This window comes from Leptodactylus fuscus, chromosome 4 (assembly GCF_031893055.1).
Source record: "Leptodactylus fuscus isolate aLepFus1 chromosome 4, aLepFus1.hap2, whole genome shotgun sequence".
NCBI lineage: Eukaryota > Metazoa > Chordata > Amphibia > Anura > Leptodactylidae > Leptodactylus > Leptodactylus fuscus.
The window spans coordinates 201,804,019-201,825,442 of NC_134268.1; the positions used below are offsets into that span (position 1 = coordinate 201,804,019).

At 43.5% G+C, this 21,424-nt stretch overlaps 1 protein-coding gene across 1 annotated transcript in view; it reads left to right on the top strand.

Annotated features, from left to right (window-relative positions):
• The window catches only part of MPP7 (MAGUK p55 scaffold protein 7), a 267,439-nt gene that overhangs the window by 183,061 nt on the left and 62,954 nt on the right, over positions 1-21,424 (top strand). Inside the window, exons 11-12 of the mRNA XM_075271728.1 lie at positions 1,524-1,720; positions 2,333-2,397. Coding sequence (XP_075127829.1) covers positions 1,524-1,720; positions 2,333-2,397 — 262 coding nt within the window. The remainder of the gene's footprint in view (positions 1-1,523; positions 1,721-2,332; positions 2,398-21,424) is intronic.

Consider the following 21,424-nt stretch of genomic DNA (forward strand, 5'->3'; position numbering starts at 1 on the left):
TTCCGGATCCAAAAAGTGTGTCTCTACATCAGTTGGACTGTGTTCACAACTGCATCAGCATGCAGGACTATTCAATTCGTCAAAACAAGGGAATCCGACAGACGCCATTATAAGGGAGCGGAGATCATTAGGCGCTGGTGGTATTCATCGTATGGCAGAGGGTATCTGTTATCTAAGGGATTCACAATGCAAATTTGAACAGAGATTTCATTTTTTTTTTTCATTGAAGTCAATAGATGATGAGTTGAAAAACTGTCAGAGACTGATTCAGAAGGATGTAAATTTTGTCTATAATGGAAGCCAAATATGCTGGATTGGCCAATAGGTAGAAGCTCCGAAGGTACATGTCAGCTGAGTCTATGTGACCATACAGATTAGATGCATGGCCGATGCCAACCACTTATCCTTCTCCATCCCCTACACAAGCATGCTCAGCTTGCCCAAGGAAAGCTGGTAAATCAAGTACCCCCCCCCCCCCCCCCCAACACATGGCCAATGTTGTGTATGTTCTAAATAGGGAGGGTGGGGAAAAGCTGCTGCTAAACCTGAAAACAATTGGGCATGTTGAAATCCAGCATGCCGGACCCTTCTCTCTCCCCATTTGGAGGAAAGTCAGGAGACCCCCATATAAGTTAGATAAACGGTCTGTCCCAGTGAGTTCATTTAACATACATCTACTGTGTGTGGCTAAATGAAAGGGGTTTTCCAGGCTAAACATACTGACGACCTATCCTAAGGATAGATCATTAATGTCAGTGGTAGTCTGACAACCGGCACCCCCATCAGTTAGCTGCTCAGAGAATAGAGCTGGTAGCAGACAGCTGTTTGTGTACTGACCAGACCAGGGACTATAGACCAGCTCCTATTTATTGAAATGGGGCCTAAGCTGCAATGACGCTGTCCGCTTCCTGCTCCATTCTCTGTGGTCAGCTGCTGAGAACAGCTGATCGATGGATGCAGTATCATGCCTCTATAGATCTGATGTTAGTGACCTCTCAATTAGGATAGGTAACTGTTAGACACCTCTGATCGTGATTTTCTCCCTGAGATCAAAAGGATCAGGCATGTTAAAACCCAAATTCCAATCCTTCTACATCCGCCATCAGGTCAGTCAGGACACCCCGATAATATTTAGACGGTTGACTTGTCCTACTGAAACTGGTAGACATTCAGCGTATACTTAGGCCTCATGACTTCTGCCTCTACAGAATCCATGTTGCGTATGATGGATTATTTGTGATCACTTTGATTCCTCCCGCTGACTGATAATCGATCTGTCAGGTTTCCTTCAGTCGTCTGTGGTTACCTTACAATGGAATTGTGCAATATATTAGACATTTGTGTAACCAATATATGAGTTTTTGTTGCATTAAACCTCTTTCAAGGTTTCCCATATGCGGGATACAAACCCGCTAACGAAACCCTATTATCAGATGCAGGATGGGATATTTGATCGGTATTTTGGGGCATCAGGTGTGTGCCGTGCTTGTTTTATACATCTGCTCGCTTCTTTTCTCTTACAGATGTTTGTTAAAGCTCTCTTTGACTACTACCCTAATGAGGATAAAGCTATTCCTTGTAAAGAAGCCGGGCTTTCGTTCAGAAAGGGAGATATACTTCAGATCATGAGCCAGGATGATGCAACTTGGTGGCAGGCCAAACACGAAGGTGATGCCAATCCCAGAGCCGGATTGATCCCTTCAAAACAATTCCAGGAGAGGTTAGCTCCGAAGTTCACTCTCTCTCTCTCTCGCTCTCTCACTTCTCTGCCTCGAATCGTCCTAAGCTGCGCTGCGTCTCACCATATTGTCAGTAGCTTACCACCATACATTCACAACTATCAGGGGTCACGACCGTCCCAAAATGAACTTAAAAACCCTTTTTGCAAATATTTCAGACTTCCTCGCCTGTCTGGCCAAAAAAAGAATAATGACAGAAAACGATAGGACTAGTTCTGGTCCAGATTGGAATGAGACCATATGGAAAATAGCACATCAGTATCACAATCTCCATTGATGTACTCTACAGGAATAAGTATTGTAACATTTTTTGGAACGGTTACAAAAACAAAAGTACAAAAAGAATAGAAAAAAAGAAAAAAAAAAAATCAAACCTCCTCTGTGCTGCTGGTTTGATTTTTGTCAAATCCTGGATAGATTAGAGGGTGAATTTTTTATAATTTTTTTTTTTTTTTTTGCATTTCGGTTCCAAAAGCCTTGACAAAATAAAAATAAGAGGGTAGATGCAATATGTGTTTCATAAAGAGCCCTAATCCCGTAATGGAGACGTTGAGTTTCATTGTTTTTTCATGGACTTTCTCTTTCAACTGCAGGAGATTTGCACTAAGAAAACCCGTGGTGCTGACCCAGCCTCAGAAAGCCTCCAACAGAAAATCATGTAAGTTTACGTGGAACCGAAGAGAGGATATCACACGTGTTCTTTCCTTGAAGTCACCGGGAAAGGTTTTTTATGTTGCACTGCTTTCGTCTCTCGAACAGGCACTTAACCTTTTATAGGTTTGTAGGGATGATGTGTGTAAAGCCAGGATATGCTCTCATTTCATATTGCAGCTGCGCTTACCTGGGAGCGATCTGCTGTTCTCAGCCTTTATTTCCTGCTGTTCTGTATAGTAGTTATTACGGATAATACAGGATATACGATTATAGGATGGGACTGCCGTTCTTATGGGAACCGTCCAGGCTGTTCGGCGAGGGTATTGCTGATTTAAGGGATAGTGTTATTGCATCAGTTACAGATGTAGAGGCTGACATATGGGCGGCTGGCACGCTATTCTAGAAATGTGGCGTACCCCGACGATCTACGCATCTGTTCTCATGCAGATTGAGAAAACAGCACAGTCTATTAATGTCAATCAAAGTTTCCGGGTATATGATATTGATGACCTGTCCTTAAACATGGACGGGATTTTGGCACCCTAGAACTCTGCCGATCAGGTTGCAGAGAATAGAGCCCGAAGCAGATAGCGCTGGGTTACTACAGCACCTAGCTAGTGCACAGAGAACAGCGCTACCAGCTAGTGGGAACGGCTGATCAGCGGGGGTCCTGTATGCCAAAACACAGCCAATCTAATATTGATGACCTTTCTTAAGAATAGGTTATCGATATCACCAGAAAACCCCTTTAAGGCTGAGGCCCCACATTGCAGAAACGCAGCTTTTTTTTTTTTCTTGTTGCAGATTTTGCTGCGGGTTTTTGAGCCAAGGCCTGGAGTGGATTAAATGAAAGGCAGAAATATAAGAACTTCCTATATAGTTCCCATTCCTTTTGTAGCCATTCTTAAATTTGGCTCAAAAAACTGCAGCAAAATCTGCAACAAATAAAACTGCATTTCCGCAACGTGAGGCCTCAGCCTAAGCTAGGTGAAAGCATCTCCTACTGGGAAGCTCTTGTCAGTTTAGTCGTCTTTCGACGGACCAGAACAATGGACAGCACATTGCTGATGTGAACTTAGTCTAGGTTCACATCTGTGTTCAGGTTTCCGTTCGGAGGATCCGCATGGGAACCCTCAATGGAAACCTAATCTGCATAAAAAAAAGCTGTTACCTTAGGTAACCTGTGGACTCCATAGACTGTAATGGGGTCTGTGTGGTTTCCGCGCGGAAAATACAGAGAGAAAAGTCCTGCTTACAGCGCTTTTCTCCACATTTTTCATCCAGAAAGGGGAAACTGAGTCCCCGAACGCAGATGTGAAACGAGCCGTAACGCCACCTGTATATAGAGATATTTTTTACTTTTTTATCTGTGTTTTTATTTTCTGGTTGTAGATTTTTTAAATTCTGTTTTCTGTACATGTTTGTAGGGGCGGCCATCTTGCCTGAGCTGCTTTACAGCTGACAAATGAGCAACAGGCAGCAATAGATTTCAGCATACAGTAAACTGGCATATATTATATTGCATATTAGATGCCACGTCATTGTCGTTGTTACCGTCCTGAAAGTGGCTGGAGGTAAAAAAAATTCCAGTTACAGCAATTATTGTCCAAGGAGAGGAAGGCGGGGTCGCGGCGGCAGCAGGGCAATGGGGGGGGGGGGGCGGCCGGGGCTGCGCTGCAGGTGGGTTGCGCGGGGGGGAGGGTGCCACGGACGAAGATGTGGGTAGTACTAGTGTGTGTGTATATGTGTGTATATATATATATATATATATATATATATATATATATATATATATATATATATATATATATATATATATATATATATATTTGATTTAAAAAAAATACTTGGGCACTATGGGGCAAAATTGGCCAGTTATTAATGGGTTAAAATAAATATCCCCTAAATTTCTGAAGCCCTAGCTAACTAGAGAGAGGGTGAAGAGGCGCTTTTATTCTTATTGCTCCTTCGCCCCGCTGGCGAGCACTTCCCTCCTATATACACATGTCCTGGCTGTCATGTATTACAGCGTTGTCCAGTGTTATACTATATAACCCCCTTCTATATATATTAGATGATTGCGGTTTATTTACTCATAGTCTTCCTAGAGTTTCAGTGATTGAGAATGGAGCGGCTTCAGACGTCTTGAGACGTGTATCTCCGAGGTTCTTCTCTCTTCCTTGTAATCACCTCTTCTCCTAAACCTCAGCGGCACTTATCAAAATAAAGCATTCATTCCCTGCCGAGGAGCTGACGCTTCGTGAGTGACAACCAATGTGTCAGATTCGGGGTTACGTTTCCTTGGAGTAACACCCGATCTCCTCTCTATTTATTTTATATATATTAAGCGCTATTGATAGACCCCATACTTGTCTATTTGACGTCCTCCGACTCGCGGTCTTGGCTTCCATAGCGTGCACCTCATTTGCGGGGTGGGGTATAAAGTGTTCTCTGGTTTACTCTTTCATTAATGCTGTAAAAGTGATCATGGAGGACCCGTAGGCCTAGAATTTAGGTTTATTTACAGTGAGAAGATGTATAAGGGCTGTGTTATATGATGGGGTGAAGGCCTAAGGCCTGGTTCACATGGCAGATTTCAGCGGGACCATGGAGACGGCTTGTAGACCAGATTAAAATGCTCTTGAGGGTTTAGGTTTTTTGTAATATACACGTAACAGGTTAAGATGGGTTTATGGGGATGGGTACAAAGTTATATGGTGGTAGTTATTCTGCTGACAGACTCGTGCATTGGGATGTGGTGGGTGCCTGTGATGTTAACTTGGTATTAGGCTTCTTTATAGGTCATGGAGTCATTGGCTCAATGTCTTTTGGGACAGACTGAAGTGTAGTCATTGAAATCTCGTACAATTTGATGGCCCCCTCTTTAGGATCTGTTGGGTCCATGACCATGATCCTCACCAATCCCTTGGGTGAGCGCTGCGGCCTCTTCACTGAATACCGAGCAGTGTCGCACATTGCGCAGGGCCTGTCCTTGATATTGCAGTTCAGTCCTATTCGTTTCAATGGGACAGCGCTACAAACCGGCCATGTGACCAATGACTGTGACATTACTCGCCTGTAAGCAGAAGCAGCGCTGCTGCCACTTCTAACAGCTGATCTCTTAGGGTCCCTGGTTTTAGACCCCCACTGACTTATGTTAGGGTTATCAATATTTGAACGGGTTTTCCTGGACTTATTAATTGATGACTTTTTGTTAGGATCCCAGGACCCCCGTGGATCAGCTGTTGGAAGTATCAGCAGTATTCCCTCAGCTCTGAGGTTACGTTCACTGGTCACACAGCTCAGGCCCATTCATTCAAGTGAATGTAATACCAAACACAACCACTATACAAATGTACGGCGCTGTGCTTAGTAAGTAGTGAAGAGACAACAGTGCTCTCCTGAAGGCTGCGGCCCCTTCATCCAGCTGATAGGGTAGCCTTAGGATAGGATATAAGTTAAGGGGTGCACCCAGTTGGGCACAGAGTTAATGGGAGCTCAGCTGCAGTGACCGCACCGGCCACTATACAGGGCACGTATCGAACTGCTTCTAGCCCCGTGCTGTGTATAGTAATGGGAATTGATCAGTTTGGCCCCCCACCAATCAGATATTTATGGCCTAACCCAGGGGTCAGCAGCCTTCGGCACCCCAGCTGCTGTGAAACTACAACTCCCATCATGCTCCATTCACTTCCATGGGAGTTCCAAGAACAGCAGAGCAGGTATGCATGCTGGGAGTTGTAGTCTTACAACAGCTGGAGTGCTGAAGGTTGCCTAACCTAAGCATAGACAATGTACAGTCAATAGCACAGATTTTGCCTCTGTCCTTCTGCTCTGTTTCTACTTGAAATACATGACTTTTACATTTTGGCACAGGAGGGGATCATTGGTAATATGGCGCCTTTCTGATAACATTACTATTCCCATACTATATTATAACTCTGATAAAGCCCGTCTACCGAGGAGCCCCTTCTAATTCCCCTTTGGCTCGTTGCCCAGCATGTGTATGTGTATATATAAATATATAAAGATATATATATCTACAAACACATAAAAGCATGCTCCTGTGTACAGGTAATTGCAGGGCGGAGACCCCTATTTACCATCTGATTAGGACCCCGTCTGGTCTCGTAGAGGTGACTTACGGACCCCGGCACATGTGACCTCCATAACGTTTCGGCAGCAGTAAGTGATGAATGAAGGCTATTGTGCTGCATTACAAGACATGCGAGGTCTAATAAGGATAAAATAAGACTGATTTCATACATTTTATCTGGACAGCTGGTTTTGCTTTAAAGGAAGCTTATGTAAACCGATCTAAGTAACCACCCACTTAGGCTTCTCTCTCGCATCGCTAGACCGGCAGCTTACTTAGAACTGCTATGGCAATCTCCTTAATCTAAAATCATTGTGCCTATTTTAATTAGTGGTGGCAGATATTGTGAAGCTGCTGTAACCGTCCCCTGGAGATCCCGGCAGAATTCAATTTCCACGCAGAGAAATTGGATTAAGGTGATTGCCGTACCACACAATGCAGTCATGCACCAGAGCTATGACCACTGTTGAATCATCAAGGGGCTGGCGCGAGGCCCTTCCGCATTGCGAGCGCCCTTCATCTGCACAGGAATTAAGTCACTTATGAGAAACATATCTTGTTTGTTCATCCTTCCTTATAACCAAGGCTCAGGTTACCAGACATGGAAAAATGATACGAGCCCAACGCAGGTTTTCTCCAATTAACAAAGCCTCCCGGAACACTTGCCATATAAACGTTTTTACTGATAGTCCGCTCCTTGTTTACATTAACTTAAGCGCTTTCACATTTCTTCCGTGTTTTCTGCAAGTGCTTTTAACCATTGCCGTGATAGCTGGGACAGCGAGGGGATCTGACGTGGGTCCGTTCTGTTTGGTATATGGGATATAGAGCCTACTTCGACTTTTATTTTTAGGTTTCATGTATAGGGTCACATTGTCAGATTCCTGTATACTCCAAACCATTGGGAATTGGTGGGTTCTCCACCCCCCTGCATTCACACTCCAGAAAGGTAGAGACCTTATATGCGTGTGCCAAGGGTTTCAATGCAACTATAAGAAAAATGTATCTTTGTACCGTATTAGCCAGTGGATATGAAATGTAAAGATTGAGAGCCCTTGATACCAGCCTGATGAAGGAACCGTGTAGTTCCAAAAGCTCGCAATAGGTCATCATTTTTTGTTAGCCATTAAAAAGGTATCAAACTACTGAGGACTCTCAATGCAACTATAAGAAAGATTGCTGTACTCCTGCATAGTCTCCATCTCCCTTCCTTTCTGGAGACTCCTATGGGTGCCCAATAATGGCTGCCCAGTGCACCATTCAGAGTCACACTTCCCTGCTTGCAAGCTACTCTAGGTGATATTAAGGAATCCACTCTACTCTATGTAAAAGCAACTGCAGTAAAATGGAGATGGTGATGTCACAGAGAAAGCTGAATACAGAGACCGCCGGCCTACCTGGTCATCCCGCGCCGGCACGGATCATCTGTACGGGGCCATCTCTGCCGCCATAAATGCAGGGCAAGAAGCGGATAGCTCAGGCCAGGTCTTGGTACTGTCAATGGGAGCTGAACAGCAGTATCTGCCCTATATAATGGTCGGTGGCTGTCAGCCCACCACTGGTCAAATATAAGGATAGTCCAAACAATCCGAAAACTTGCACAACCTCTTTAGCTTTAGATAGACAACATGTCGGTTTATCAGACCTATAATACTTGGTTGAGCACCTGGTCTTATAATATCCCAGTTGCCGTGTCACCCATGTAAAGCTGTTATTGCCGCACTTTGCTCTCCACCTCGTGTTGGTCCAAATACCGCTCTTTGCTTTCATACACACCCCAATCCTAAAAAGACGGGGCCTCTCGTCCATATCATAGCGCATGAAAACCCAAGGTGGTTCTGAGACAGATCCCTGCCACCCTCCTCCTTCCTCCCTCAGCTGGCATAAGGACATTTCCAGGTTGACGATGGCAAGTCCATTTCTCCAGCTGCACCACCTGATACCGCGCGGAAAGTCGATACCATATGTCTGTTTTCTTAATACGTGAAGGTTATTCATTCAGTGCATTTAAAGTCTGTATCTCTTTCTTTTTGGCTCTTCTAAGATGAGGAAACTGTTGAGTATGGTAGGTGGACGCGATACATTTCTTTTTGTTTGTGAACAATTGTTACTTTTTCTTTTCCCCGGTTATATTTTCAGCACATTTAATCATTTCCTTTTCTTTTTTTTTTTTTTCCTCCCCTTTTGCTTCTCAGAGGAAATTGAAGGTACATGTACAAACGTTTCTTTACTATGCCAAATAACTTCATTTAGGCAACATGTGTTGGGAGTTTATGTAGCCACAGCACGCTTTACAATATGATTGTCCTAGACTTTCCATATTTCCTTTACAACGGTCAGCAAACATTGTGTTATCTTCATGTTTTAGATAATTTTGTAGTTTCCATTTTGGTTTGTACCGTCCTGAGTTGTGGTGTATTCCCCTGGTTACCCTTTGTTGTACTTTAGCGTGTATTCTGTGCGTGTGCATTGTATGTGGTATTAAAGAGGACCCGTCACCTTCATGCCAAGGGGAAGCTGTTGGTCTACTGGCGATATGTTTTTTGCATTGAGCTCATCCAATGGGTTAAGGGGTCATGCAGGATTTTAAGAAAATTGTCTAAGAGAAAGCAGTGACTCCAAGGAGTCTGTAAACATTTTATGAGTTGGTGATCCCTAGGTCACGTGGTTGGAACCACCACTGGATCCCTGAGGTGGAGCAATTCGGGGGTGGGTGCTGTTCCGACCACATGACCAGAACTTGGAACCACCTAAAATCCTCAGAGGAGCAAAGTATTCACAGACTCCCTGGATAAAATCTTTATATACTTAAGATGGGTCATCAGGATCAGATCAGCAGAGGTACGACACCCAGGACCCCCACTAATCTGCTGTTCAAAGTGGCAGCAATGCCGATTCCATTTCATAGTCCAATGTAGTCACACTTATTAGCCACTTGGCCATTTTGCTGCTTAGTCCTATTGTAAGTCTCCGTACTGCCTATGTAGGCACATACTCTCCCTGATGTGTACGATTATCCCCGACCCTCGTCTATAGTCTCTCACTCTGCCAAATCAGTATGCCTACGCTATGCTGAGGAGGCCCAATAGGCCGAAACAGCACTGTCCATAGCTGGGAAGCTGTTCCTTTTGGAATAGAAATACTAATTTGGCAATTAAATCCGCATCATGATTAATTAGAATTAATTTTAACTGAGTCATGCATGATGTTAAGGATGCTGCCCTCTAGAGGGCGGCGTACAGAGTGCACTGTTCTCCTAATTACATCCTGGAGAATAGATTTGCATATTTTTTACCCATAGTCCTATTCAAGTGAATAGAGATGACTTGCAATACCAAACACAGCCACTATGTAGTGTACGGCGCTGTGCTCGGTAAGCAGTGAAGAGGCGGCAGCACTTGTATGGATCAATGATGGCCTGGGTGCCAGATGTTTGACCCCATCTATCTGGTATTATCCTAAAGACAGATCATCCATATTTAAATCCTGGAATCCCCTTTAAATTTACTTCCCGTACCCACTGGCCTTGCAATGATGGCATTGTATACACCATTCATGTGACCAACGTAGCAATCGCAGGCCTCAGTGGTGATACTTGCATATACAGCCTGTGAAGGCCATAATAACGAATAACGAACTGGACATCATCGCTACAGGGCTGGAAAGCAGTAGGAAATTTTACGGGCAAGAATTTATTTTTTTTTACCATGACTTGCTCTTAGGCAACTTTCTTAAAATTCCAGACAACCCCTTTCACATCCATGGACATGTCTCCAGCATACATTATAGCTGTCCTCATTGTATATAGGTGACAGGTCTCTTTAATATGAAGGCTTATTACCGTATAAAGTGCTTTATTCTTTGCAGTATTTCTCAGAAATTGTAAAAGGCATTATGTGCAATAAATACGTTTGAGCAGCTTCTGCTTATCTGGTAATAGTCTGCAGTTACACTGTCTCTTCTAGTCTTATAAACCTATTCATCACAGAGCTCAGCTTCTCTCCTCTATCATATAACCCTATATATCACAGAGCTCAGCTTCTCTCCTCTATCATATAACCCTCTATCATATAACCCTATATATCACAGAGCTCAGCTTCTCTCCTCTATCATATAACCCTATATATCACAGAGCCTAACTTCTCTCCTCTATCCTATAACCCTATATATCACACAGCTCAGCTTCTCTCCTCTATCATATAACCCTATATATCACAGAGCTCAGCTTCTCTCCTCTATCATATAACCCTATATATCACACAGCTCAGCTTCTCTCCTCTATCATATAACCCTATATATCACAGAGCTCAGCTTCTCTCCTCTATCCTATAACCCTATATATTACAGAGCTCAGCTTCTCTCCTCTATCATATAACCCTATATATCACAGAGCTCAGCTTCTCTCCTCTATCATATAACCCTATATATCACACAGCTCAGCTTCTCTCCTCTATCCTATAACCCTATATAGCACAGAGCTCAGCTTCTCTCCTCTATCATATAACCCTATATATCACAGAGTTCAGCTTCTCTCCTCTATCATATAACCCTATATATCACAGAGCTCAGCTTCTCTCCTCTATCATATAACCCTATATATCACAGAGTTCAGCTCCTCTCCTCTATCATATAACCCTATATATCACAGAGCTCAGCTTCTCTCCTCTATCATATAACCTATATATCACAGAGCTCAGCTTCTCTCCTCTATCATATAACCCTATATATCACAGAGTTCAGCTTCTCTCCTCTATCATATAACCCTATATATCACAGAGTTCAGCTCCTCTCCTCTATCATATAACCCTATATATCACAGAGCTCAGCTTCTCTCCTCTATCATATAACCTATATATCACACAGTTCAGCTTCTCTCCTCTATCATATAACCTATATATCACACAGCTCAGCTTCTCTCCTCTATTATTTGCTCTTTCCAGTTAGAGCATCAAAAATCACTTGACAGGTTCTCTATAAAGACAACTATTCCCCACTCACAATGTGCCCTAGACAATTGCCTACATCACCCACCCCTAGTCATTCCCCTAAATATAACAAAGCTCCAGTGTTTACAGAATTATTTAGCATTGTACATACATCATTGACAATCCTCATTCTTAGCCATAAGAGTAAGTTTTGTAGCTGGTCTGCCATAACCTGTAAAGAATAAAGCACTTCCCAGGCTTCTTTCTGCACTTTTTTTTCTGTGTTTTTTTTCACAGCTTCCAATTCGGATTTCATTTTGACAGATGTAATAAAAACATATGTGTGGCTGATTGTTCTACAATGTATAGTGAGGACCCCAGAAGAATGGAAAACATCTCACATAGCTCAAATGTTCTATAAAAACTAGGGCAGGAAAAACAGGGATTATTCTGATTTATAGAGATTGCACATAAAAAAAAACCTTCATAGTCACCGTCATGTTCATCTCACATCTTGAAAAATGACAGCAACGTAATGATCTCTGCACACCCGACTCCAAGGACACGAGGAGTCTGTCATGCCGACCCAAGAAGCTTACATTATAGTAATGTCTTTTCATTGTAGAGCAGCTTTACATTGATTCTGTCCTATATAGGTTTTATCAAAGCATTTTATAGATACGTTAAAGGGATTATCTGCTTGTTACTATTGATGGCTTATCCTTAGTATAACTCATCAATATTAGATCTGCGAGGGTCCAAAAATCGGACCCCCACAGATCAGCTGCTCCCTATAATGTTTACCTGTACTCAGTCAGTCATTGTCTGATGACTAAGAATCTGAACACCTTGCAGAGTCTTTACTTTCTTATCTAAACACCCGGGGAACTCTAGAATTAGAAGTGTATAATAATGCAACACATCTGATATACAACCCATTGTTATCCCTGTAGAATGGCGCAAAGATAGACTCTCACACCGCACTCTTTATAGGCTAAAAGGAACACTAAACACAGACAATGTATGTAAAATAAAAATACCCCAGATCCTCCTCCTATTGTCTATCATATTTCAGATTAAATAAGAAATATATCAAGAAATGTTCTGTGCGTTCCAGAAGCTCAGTCATGTCCTCACTGTCCTGTGTCTGGCTCTGACAGTCAGTGTCAGAGCTCAGTATCACACCAGTCGTCTGCTCCGGCCTGACACCGCCCTCCTGACAGTATAGAGACTAAATAGTATACCAGGCACCAAAACTAACAGCACTGATTGCTCAGGAATGGTGGGGCTAGAGAAAAAATATCAACTGTGTTCGAATCAATGGGGCTGTGCTTACCAGTTGCTAAAACCATAAACTGGTGGAGGCAGAGAAATATCCTCTTCAAAGAGGACGTTTCACCATTTTGGGGACTTAATACACTGCTAGAAAGCCAACAGTGTGACTTCAGCGCACTTGTCAGCTTTCACGTTCTGCGCCCCCCAGTGAAGAGCTATCAGTGCTGGTACCATAGCTCTTCACTGTCAGAAGGGTGTTTCTGACAGTCAGTCAGGAACGCCCTTCCTCACAGTAGCTTCTATAGCGCTGTACTGTGTGAGCAGGAACGCCCCCTCCCCTCCTGATAGTACTTGTACATAGACGAGTAAGGTTGGGGATGTTCCTCACCATTCAGTGTCATCACTGAGCGGTAAGGAACGCCCCTTCCCTCTCCTCACAGTACTCGTCCATAGATAAGTACTGGGGGGATGTTCCTCCTCGCTCACACAGTACAGCACTATAGATGCTGCTGTGAGGAAGGGCGTTCCGGATTGACTGTCAGAAACACCCTTCTGACAGTGAAGAGCTACGGTACCAGCACTGATAGCTCTTCACTGGGGGCACAAAGGCTGCAGAACTCTATATGGCTAATCGAGCTATAAGCTGAGATGTGTATACAATAATAATCTAGTAGGCAATGCTCTATGAGCTAAACGCTTCAACAGCAGCTATACAAATCTATCTGGTAATCTGCTACAGTGTAGTGGAGTTCAGATAGTTGAGCTCACAGAGCATTGTATGTATAGGGCTATATACAGTATCCTCCAATTCTCAGCAGAGTGCAGGACTAGCTATGTACAGGATTACTACCCCTTCTAATATCTTAACAGTATACTAAAAAGTTATATACAAACAGTATATACAAAGTATAGTAAAAAGTTGTAAAAACGTCATTTTTAACTAATCCCATCCTTGCATAGCCTTTAGACAGGCTATTCCACACTTACCTTTTGTATGTAAATCGCCTCATTAGTCTTTGAATAAGTCCGCTTTTATACATATGCTAATTAGGTTCTTGGCGCACAGGAAGTTGTCAGCCAGCTCTCCTCCCCCTGCTGTGTGTGAGGTCAGGGGGGAGGAGTCAGCAGCTGCTTGTGCTGTATATACAGAAGAGAGTGCATGAAAAGAGAAGCTAATCGCCATATGAATAAAAACGGACTTATTCAAAATCTACTGAGGCAAATTACATACAAAAGGTAGGTGTGGAATAGTCTTTCTAAAGCCTATGCAAGGATGTGATTAGTTAAAAATGACTTTTTCTAATGATAGAGCCCCTTTAACAGTGGTTAAAGGGATTGTGACATGAGACATTTATCATCTGCAGAATGATGACAAAATTTTAGACAGGTTTGACTAAAAAAAAAAAATGCTTATAGCACACTGGTTATTGTTGGAAGTAACAAAGTACATGCGTGACCACTAATCTACTGAAACTCCTCTGTGGCCATGCATGAGAAGGAAAGGGGGCCTAAGACCCCTGATCTAGTAGTCAATGGGATTCTAGTGGTGGGCCATCTGTGATCATTTATCATCTGTCCTAAGGATAGATGGTCATAAATGTCCATTGGACTCCAGCGCCACAAGGCTGCAGTGCTAACCACTGAGCCACCGCATTGCCCCAGAAAGCAAAAAATTAAAGGAAAATTTTTTTAAAAAAATTGCACATCCCATCGGAATCTTCTAGGCCGAATACCCGCCATGTCTGTTGTTTTACTAGATTGTGTATCGGAACACATAACAGGACATGCCATAATACTAAAGTCACCAGTGTAACAGCCATAAATGCGACCAACGCAAAAACTCATCTCCTGTAGTCAAAAATCCAACAGAAAAAAGAACCGCAAGGGAGCTCTGGAGAGAGAAATAACAGAGACTCGAAAAACAAAAGTAACCTCAATTCACTTCAAGGGCTGAGGTCATGTGTACTCTAAACAATGAAATAGATCGCTTCCTCCAGCAGTTCTGGTAACCGTGCACTGTCTTAAGGTCAGAAAATTGCTTTTCTGTTTGTTCATTTGTGTAATGAATCCCTTTTAAGTGCAAGTTCCTGGAAAACATTAGAATACAGGAAGTCTATGGCCGTGGATGGGTTGTGTGACGCTCTACTGTGTAGGTAGGGGTCAGAAAATGGGGCGAGAGTGTTTAAAGGGGCTGTCTAATGTATAACACCATTATAGTATGGGAGTTCCCTGTTAAAGGGGTTTTCCCAGTTTGGGAACTAGAATCTCTTTAAAACAGGGGCCGCCATTTTGAGCCTTCAGGGAGTGGAGAGAACGAGGGAGAGCCAGTCTGCTAAAACAGCAGTTATACATGGAGCTCGGCTGACCCCAATGACTATAATGGGACCGAGTGTCTACCATTTTGAAACTGAAGGGCGTGTAGAAAAACGCCCTACCGATTTTAAACAGAGTTTCCGACACACGTGAACCCAGCCTCACTCTAGAAGACCCAGTGTGTTCATGCATTAAACAGTCAGCCCAGTGATTTCAATGTAAACGGTGTAATGCTTACTTTCGCCTGTGGTGGCGCTGCAGAAAATTGAACGTGACTTGTTTCCCCATAGAAAACCACCAGTTTTTCTGGATAGTTAGGCATTCAGTGATTAGATTGTGGTCAGGTGGGTTACCCATCTGGATTTTATGGCCGACTTCTTTTTGGTCATATTAGAAAAATTTCAACATTACCATTGTATTAGAGAATTACTTTTTAAAGCTTTGGCCATTCCCTTGTTGTTATGAAGGTCCTCTGATAATAAGCCCAGAACAATCAGCTGTAATCTGCAGAGCAGGTGTTCTGTTTCCCTACAGCGCCTCCGCAGGAGAAATGAAGCATTACATGGTTCTTATTAAAATCAGCGGGCTGTCCACCTAAAGCATAGACCTGCTTGGTCCTCCGGACACTCTTCGCCCTGGCTGATAGATGAGGATTCTTAGTAAGACCCTTCTCTTTATTATCTTAGTATCCTTTAATTAGGTATTAGAATTGAGTTGTTGTATAGTAGACACCCCCTTTAAACTTTCAAAATAATAAAGTCAATTCTAGTTTTTATAGTCCAGTATGCATCTTTATGCACAGCCATTCAAGTAATTGCTGAGTAGATCCGCCCACTGGACTCCTAATCTTACCCCCAAATCCTACTCATTTGGTGGTGCAGCGATCACTACCAGGCCCAGGAGCCTAAAACCGTTCCATTGGTCTCTCTATAACATACAAAACCATCAGTGTTATAGATGGCCCATAGTAGGGGGTCCCATTACAAATTTTTCTAAATTTTCCAAATTTTTCTGCTTGTTCTAAAACACGATAACTGCATTGTCAAGTTCCCTTTAAAGGAGAGCTACCAATTTGTGGGCTGAACTGATATACATAGATGCATCCGTTCCATCTTCCATCGAGGTGTGATACTTGCTCTGCCTCACTTCTCATTTCCAGTGATAGATTTTTCAAACAAGACTATAAAATGGGCAAAATCCCATAACAATAGCTCAAATGGAACGACCCCAACATTGTAGCTCTGCTCTGTACTCTGAGACTGTCCAGATTTACTGATGGCTCCCTCTTACATACCAGAGCCCTCCTTAATAGCATCGGCTGAGGTTCTAGCTCTTGGCCGCGAGCTTCTTTAAGAAGGATACACTTGCACGTTGGGAATTCTTACCCCCCGATCGCAAACAGAAAACCAGATTTCTGAGGGTGTTGTGTATGTCATGCTTTATGTCCTTCAAAATGTCATTATTTTAAGTAACTTTTCTTTTGCACTTGTGGCTGGCCATCTAACTGTTCTGCTTTATTTCTTGGCTTTGGTCTGTGCGCTTTTATACCTCATCCAGAAGATGCAGAGTTTGCCGCTCATAACACTGGAACCTATCTAGGTGAGCAACTGGACAAAACAGATTTTTCTTTCTTATTTCCCATCACTTAAATCCTCTTTTGGTCTCTGTCTTTTGTTCTCTCCTCTTGTTTTTTTTTTTCCCCCCTCTTCATTTCGCAATACTTTAGGAGCAGACGGGAAAGAGAAAGGTAGGACTGGTGGTTGACGGCGTCCTGTCGTGTGTTGTCTACTGCTAGGTCCATCACATTTCATGCCAATCACGTGTCCTGCGGTATCCCAAGGGTCGATGACTGTGATCACTGATATGTTCAACCCTGTTTGTTTTGATATATCGGATATTATTTGTTTGATGGGTTTTTGCTTATATTTATTTTTACTGTTTTTTTGAAAAATACAATCAAAATCAATAGGTAAAAATTCTACGTGTCGGGGCGTTCACACTACCGTTAGGTTCCATCAGCAGTGTCCGTGGCTAGGGTTGAGCCGATCTTGAGATTTCAAGATCGATTTTAAAATCCGATTTCCGATCATTTTCCAGCCGATCTCGATCGTGAAACTTGCTCGATTGCCGATTGGAATCCGATCTTTTCCGATCTCGATCTTCACCCTAGTCGATGCTTTTCTATGGGAAACGTCACTTTTAGGGTTGAGCTGATCTTGAGATAACCTCCGACCTTGATCCCGCTGGAAAAGATTGGGTCGGAATTCCGATCGCGATCGTGAAATTTACTCGATCGCCGATCGGAATCCGATCTTTTCCGATCCCGATCGCTCAACCCTATCCGTGGCTATTGTCCATACAAGATTTTAGCTGGTCTGTCTGAAATTTCCATTCATTTCAATGGGATTTTATCTTCTGTCCGTTTACATGCATGTCCATTTTTTCACGGACAAAAAAATCCTACATCTAGGAAAAAATGCAAGTGTCCGTTATTTTTTAACATTGAAGTCTATGGGCAGTGGCCATACAGATAGCCATCAGTTAAGGTGGGTTCACACTAGCGCCCGATCTCCTTTTAGAGGTTTCCGTCTTCTGCTGACAGGAGACAGAAACCCAGCATTCAGTGTCCACCAGTGGGCGCCCGTGAGCGTCTTCTGCTCTCCGTGGCAAAACCATTTTTTTCCTTTTTTAAACTCGACACAAAGTCCTGCATGTCCGACTTTGTGTCCGGTTAAAAAAAATCTGGTTTCGCCGCAGAGAGCAGAAGACGCCCTCGGGCAGACACTTTGCAAACCCATTCAAATGAATAGGTTTGAAAACTGGCTGTCGGTTTCCGTCTCCTGTCCAGTTTCTCGGGCAGGAAACGGAAACCTGCAAAACGGAGATCGGGCGCTGGAGTGAACCCGCCCTTACTGTCTGTTTGTGTTTTTTTTCTGAACGGAATCCTACAGCAGTGTGAACCCTACCTTAGTCTACATTCGCATTTTTCTGAAATCATGGCTGGTAATATCGTGCAAGTCCAACTTTTTTGTTCGGCAACGTGAGGAAAAAACGATACCCGACAGACTTCATTGATAGTCAGTGGCTCCAAGGCGATCGTTGTTGTCCATCATTGGGGGGTCCGTTTTTATTGTTTAATCTGTTCTTAAGACTTTTCCAAACAGCAGACTAAACGACACATATGTGAACGTACCCTTAGGCTTCAGTCACGTCTTCGTCATAGTCTCTGTTAGGGACTCCATTGCAGACTTCACTGAAAATCGTCAGAGAGAAAAGTCCTGCATGGAGAACTTTTCTCTGCACCAGTTTCAGTATAAAATCGGCAGATTTCTGGTTGACCCCATTATAGCCTATGGGGTCCACAGGTAACCGGTGTTTTAGCGGACGAGCTTGCCATCGTTCAGGTCCCACTTCAGATACGAATAACATAGAGCATGGCACAAGTGTGAACCTGGCCATAGAGGATAGTTTTGCAGGTCATGGCCGCCATGCACATAAACGCCTTCAATGCTACAGTGAGTGAATCGACTTTCCCACATTTTGATCTTAGTCTTTTTAGTGAATTAAGTTTTCTATGGCTACATCTCATTTCTGAGTAGTAAAGGGATTCTACCATTAAAACCTCTTTTTTTGTGGATAAGGCGTCGGTATAGCCTTTAGAAAGGCTATTTGTCTCTTACCTTTAGACGTGGTCTCCACCATGCCATTCCTCAGAAATACCGGTTTTTACCAGTATACAAATGTGTTCTCTCGCAGCGAAGGGGGTGGGCCCCAGCGCTCAAACAGCGATGAGGGCATCACCATCGCTGCCAGAGAAGCGTCTCCAAGCACCGCCTCCTTCTTCGTCCGCCGCGTCATCTTCAATGTCTTCCGGCGCAGGCTTGTAACTTCTAGCAGAGCAGATTGCGCAGGCGCACAGGTCACGGGAAAATGGCCACTTGCACAGTATTGTTAGCGGACATTTTCCCGCTATTTTCCAGACTGCGCCTGCGCAGTCTGCTCTGCTAGGTTACGAGCCTGCGCCAGAAGAAGACATTGAAATAGCCTTAAAAACTAATCTTCTCTCACCTTTGTTATTCTGATCTGTGCGTTCATTCCGGTGTTATTTAGTTTTTCCCTGTCCCCTTCGCTGCCCAAAGACTCGCCTCTGTCTTCTTCTCCTGACTGCCTCTTCACCGCATCATCAGCCACGTCTTCAGATCTGACTGCACATGTCTGTGCAGCCATTTTCTTGTGGCCAAACAGACAAATGTGTAAGAGGCCACAGGAAAATGGCAAACAAACATGCACAGTCGGCTCTTTCGGCTGAAGACGCAACCGATGCGAAGAGGCGGTTGGGAGAAGAAGGCAGAGGCAAGTCTTCAGGCAGCACAGGGGACAGGGAACAACTAAATAACACCGGAATGGCGGCACAGATCAGAATAACAAAGATAAGAGAAGAATGGCCTTTCTTAAGTCTATTCCAATGTGGTGTAAGCTCAAAAAGGGATTCTAGTGATAGAATAGCTTCAAGACTTAAAGGCGTTTTCCAGGACTTACATATTGGTGAGCTGTCCATTAGATAGATCATTAATATGATTTGCGGTTGAAGAAGCCGCTGCATTTCTTTGAATGATTCAGCCGTTTCACTGCACAGTACGTTGTATAGTGGCCGATTTTGGTATTGCAACTCAGCCTCATTCACTTCATTGGGACTGATCTGCTTCTGTATTATGTGACCAATGAATGTGACGTCATCTGTACAGGGAATTCTTAACACCTAGTCTAACATGGGTGGTAGAAGAAGAGTAGGACCCAATTTCTTGGAGGTGTTGTCAGGAGGTCTCAAGATATGAGTTATTTCCCTATTATGTCTTTAAGTTTTCAGTATGTTCAGGTTTTATATGCTCTTGTTGAACATGGAATGCTGTGGATGTGTCTCTGATCCAGCGGTTCTTCACCTTTGTGTGAACTGCGTCTCCTTGAGCTTTATGCCGTTGCCAGGAACAAGTTTATTGCCGCACCTCTCATCCCATCTCCAGGCTCCTGCTCCACAATTCCTTGCAGCGGTAACTGCCAAAGTTATCTCGCTTGTTTTCCAGCACAACATACATGGGATGAAAGCGTTTTAGGTTCAGATGCCGATACCTTTACGAAACGTTCAAGTCGGTTTTCTTTGTATGTCGTCATGCACTATGTATTTTATATACTGCAGTAAAAATTATTGATGATGTCCAGGTCTATGGAGGTAACACTTACTTGTAGTGCGTGGACATGCGTCATTCTCACCTTTCACCTTTTAACCCTTTTATCGTCCACCTTCTTACCTTATGCCAATGGTTGGAAAAGATGGCAGGAGGACAATTAACCTTGTGGATAACAATGGAGGGTCTACAGAGGAGTACTTTGCCCAGAAAATAGCATTTAATGGCTTGGGGGCAATTGTTAGATTGGTGGGGGTTGGCCGACTTCACTGTACCTCCTAGGGCTAGTTCACACGGGGTTCCACATGTACACATTCTGGCATACCACGATGGATTAGGCCCAAATGAATGGGCTGGAGCCTCGCACCGCAGACTCCGCGGCAAGATAGGGCAGTTTGCTTCTTTTTTCCGCTGGAAAAAAGAAGCGAGCGGCTCCCATTGAAGTCAATAGGAGCAGCCGATTTTGGGGCAGATTCCGTGTCAAAATCTGCTGCCAACTTGCCCCGTTTGAACTAGCCCCTAAGGGGTCAACCTATATACCCCGCCATACTCCATACCTTTCCTCCTTACTATCGAGGTGCTGGTTTGGAAGAGCGGGAGGACCCCAATTCTAAGGACTGGTGGGTTTTCCATTAATCTGAGCCCCTCCCTTCTAAGGGTCCATTCACATGGAGTAACGTGCCGCGTGATCTGGCACATATACGGCGTGTGAGACTTTGAGCGCCATAAAAGCTCCCATTGATTTCAATGGGAGCCTGGATCGTATACGTTGCGTTATTTTGCAAATCCTATGTAGTCTGATTCTACAACTGTAGCCCCTGTAAACTGTCCCCTGCTTCTTGCTAAACTAGAGACCCCAAAAGAGAGAGTGGAAGGGAGCAGCGCCTGTTTGCAGGATCAGCGGTTTGTTTGTTGTCTGTCACAATGGAAACACAGTTTTTCGTTTGTTTTTTATAGGAGCTGTAGACACGAAACGATTTTTAATTCAGAAGTTGCGCAATTTTTAGCTACCGTGTATTGGTCCGATACCATCAGATATAGGTTGCGATGTAGACCTTTCCTTTAAAAATAAAACTTCTCTGGAATTTTAGAACTTTGAAGGAAAAAAATTGCAAGAAAAACAACATTTAAAATCAGACCTTTGTTTTTTTTTTTTTATATTTGATATTTTATGCAAAGATTTCGTCCTACCAGTCCAATTTACTAAGATGTTGTATGGATAACACCCCACCCCCACCA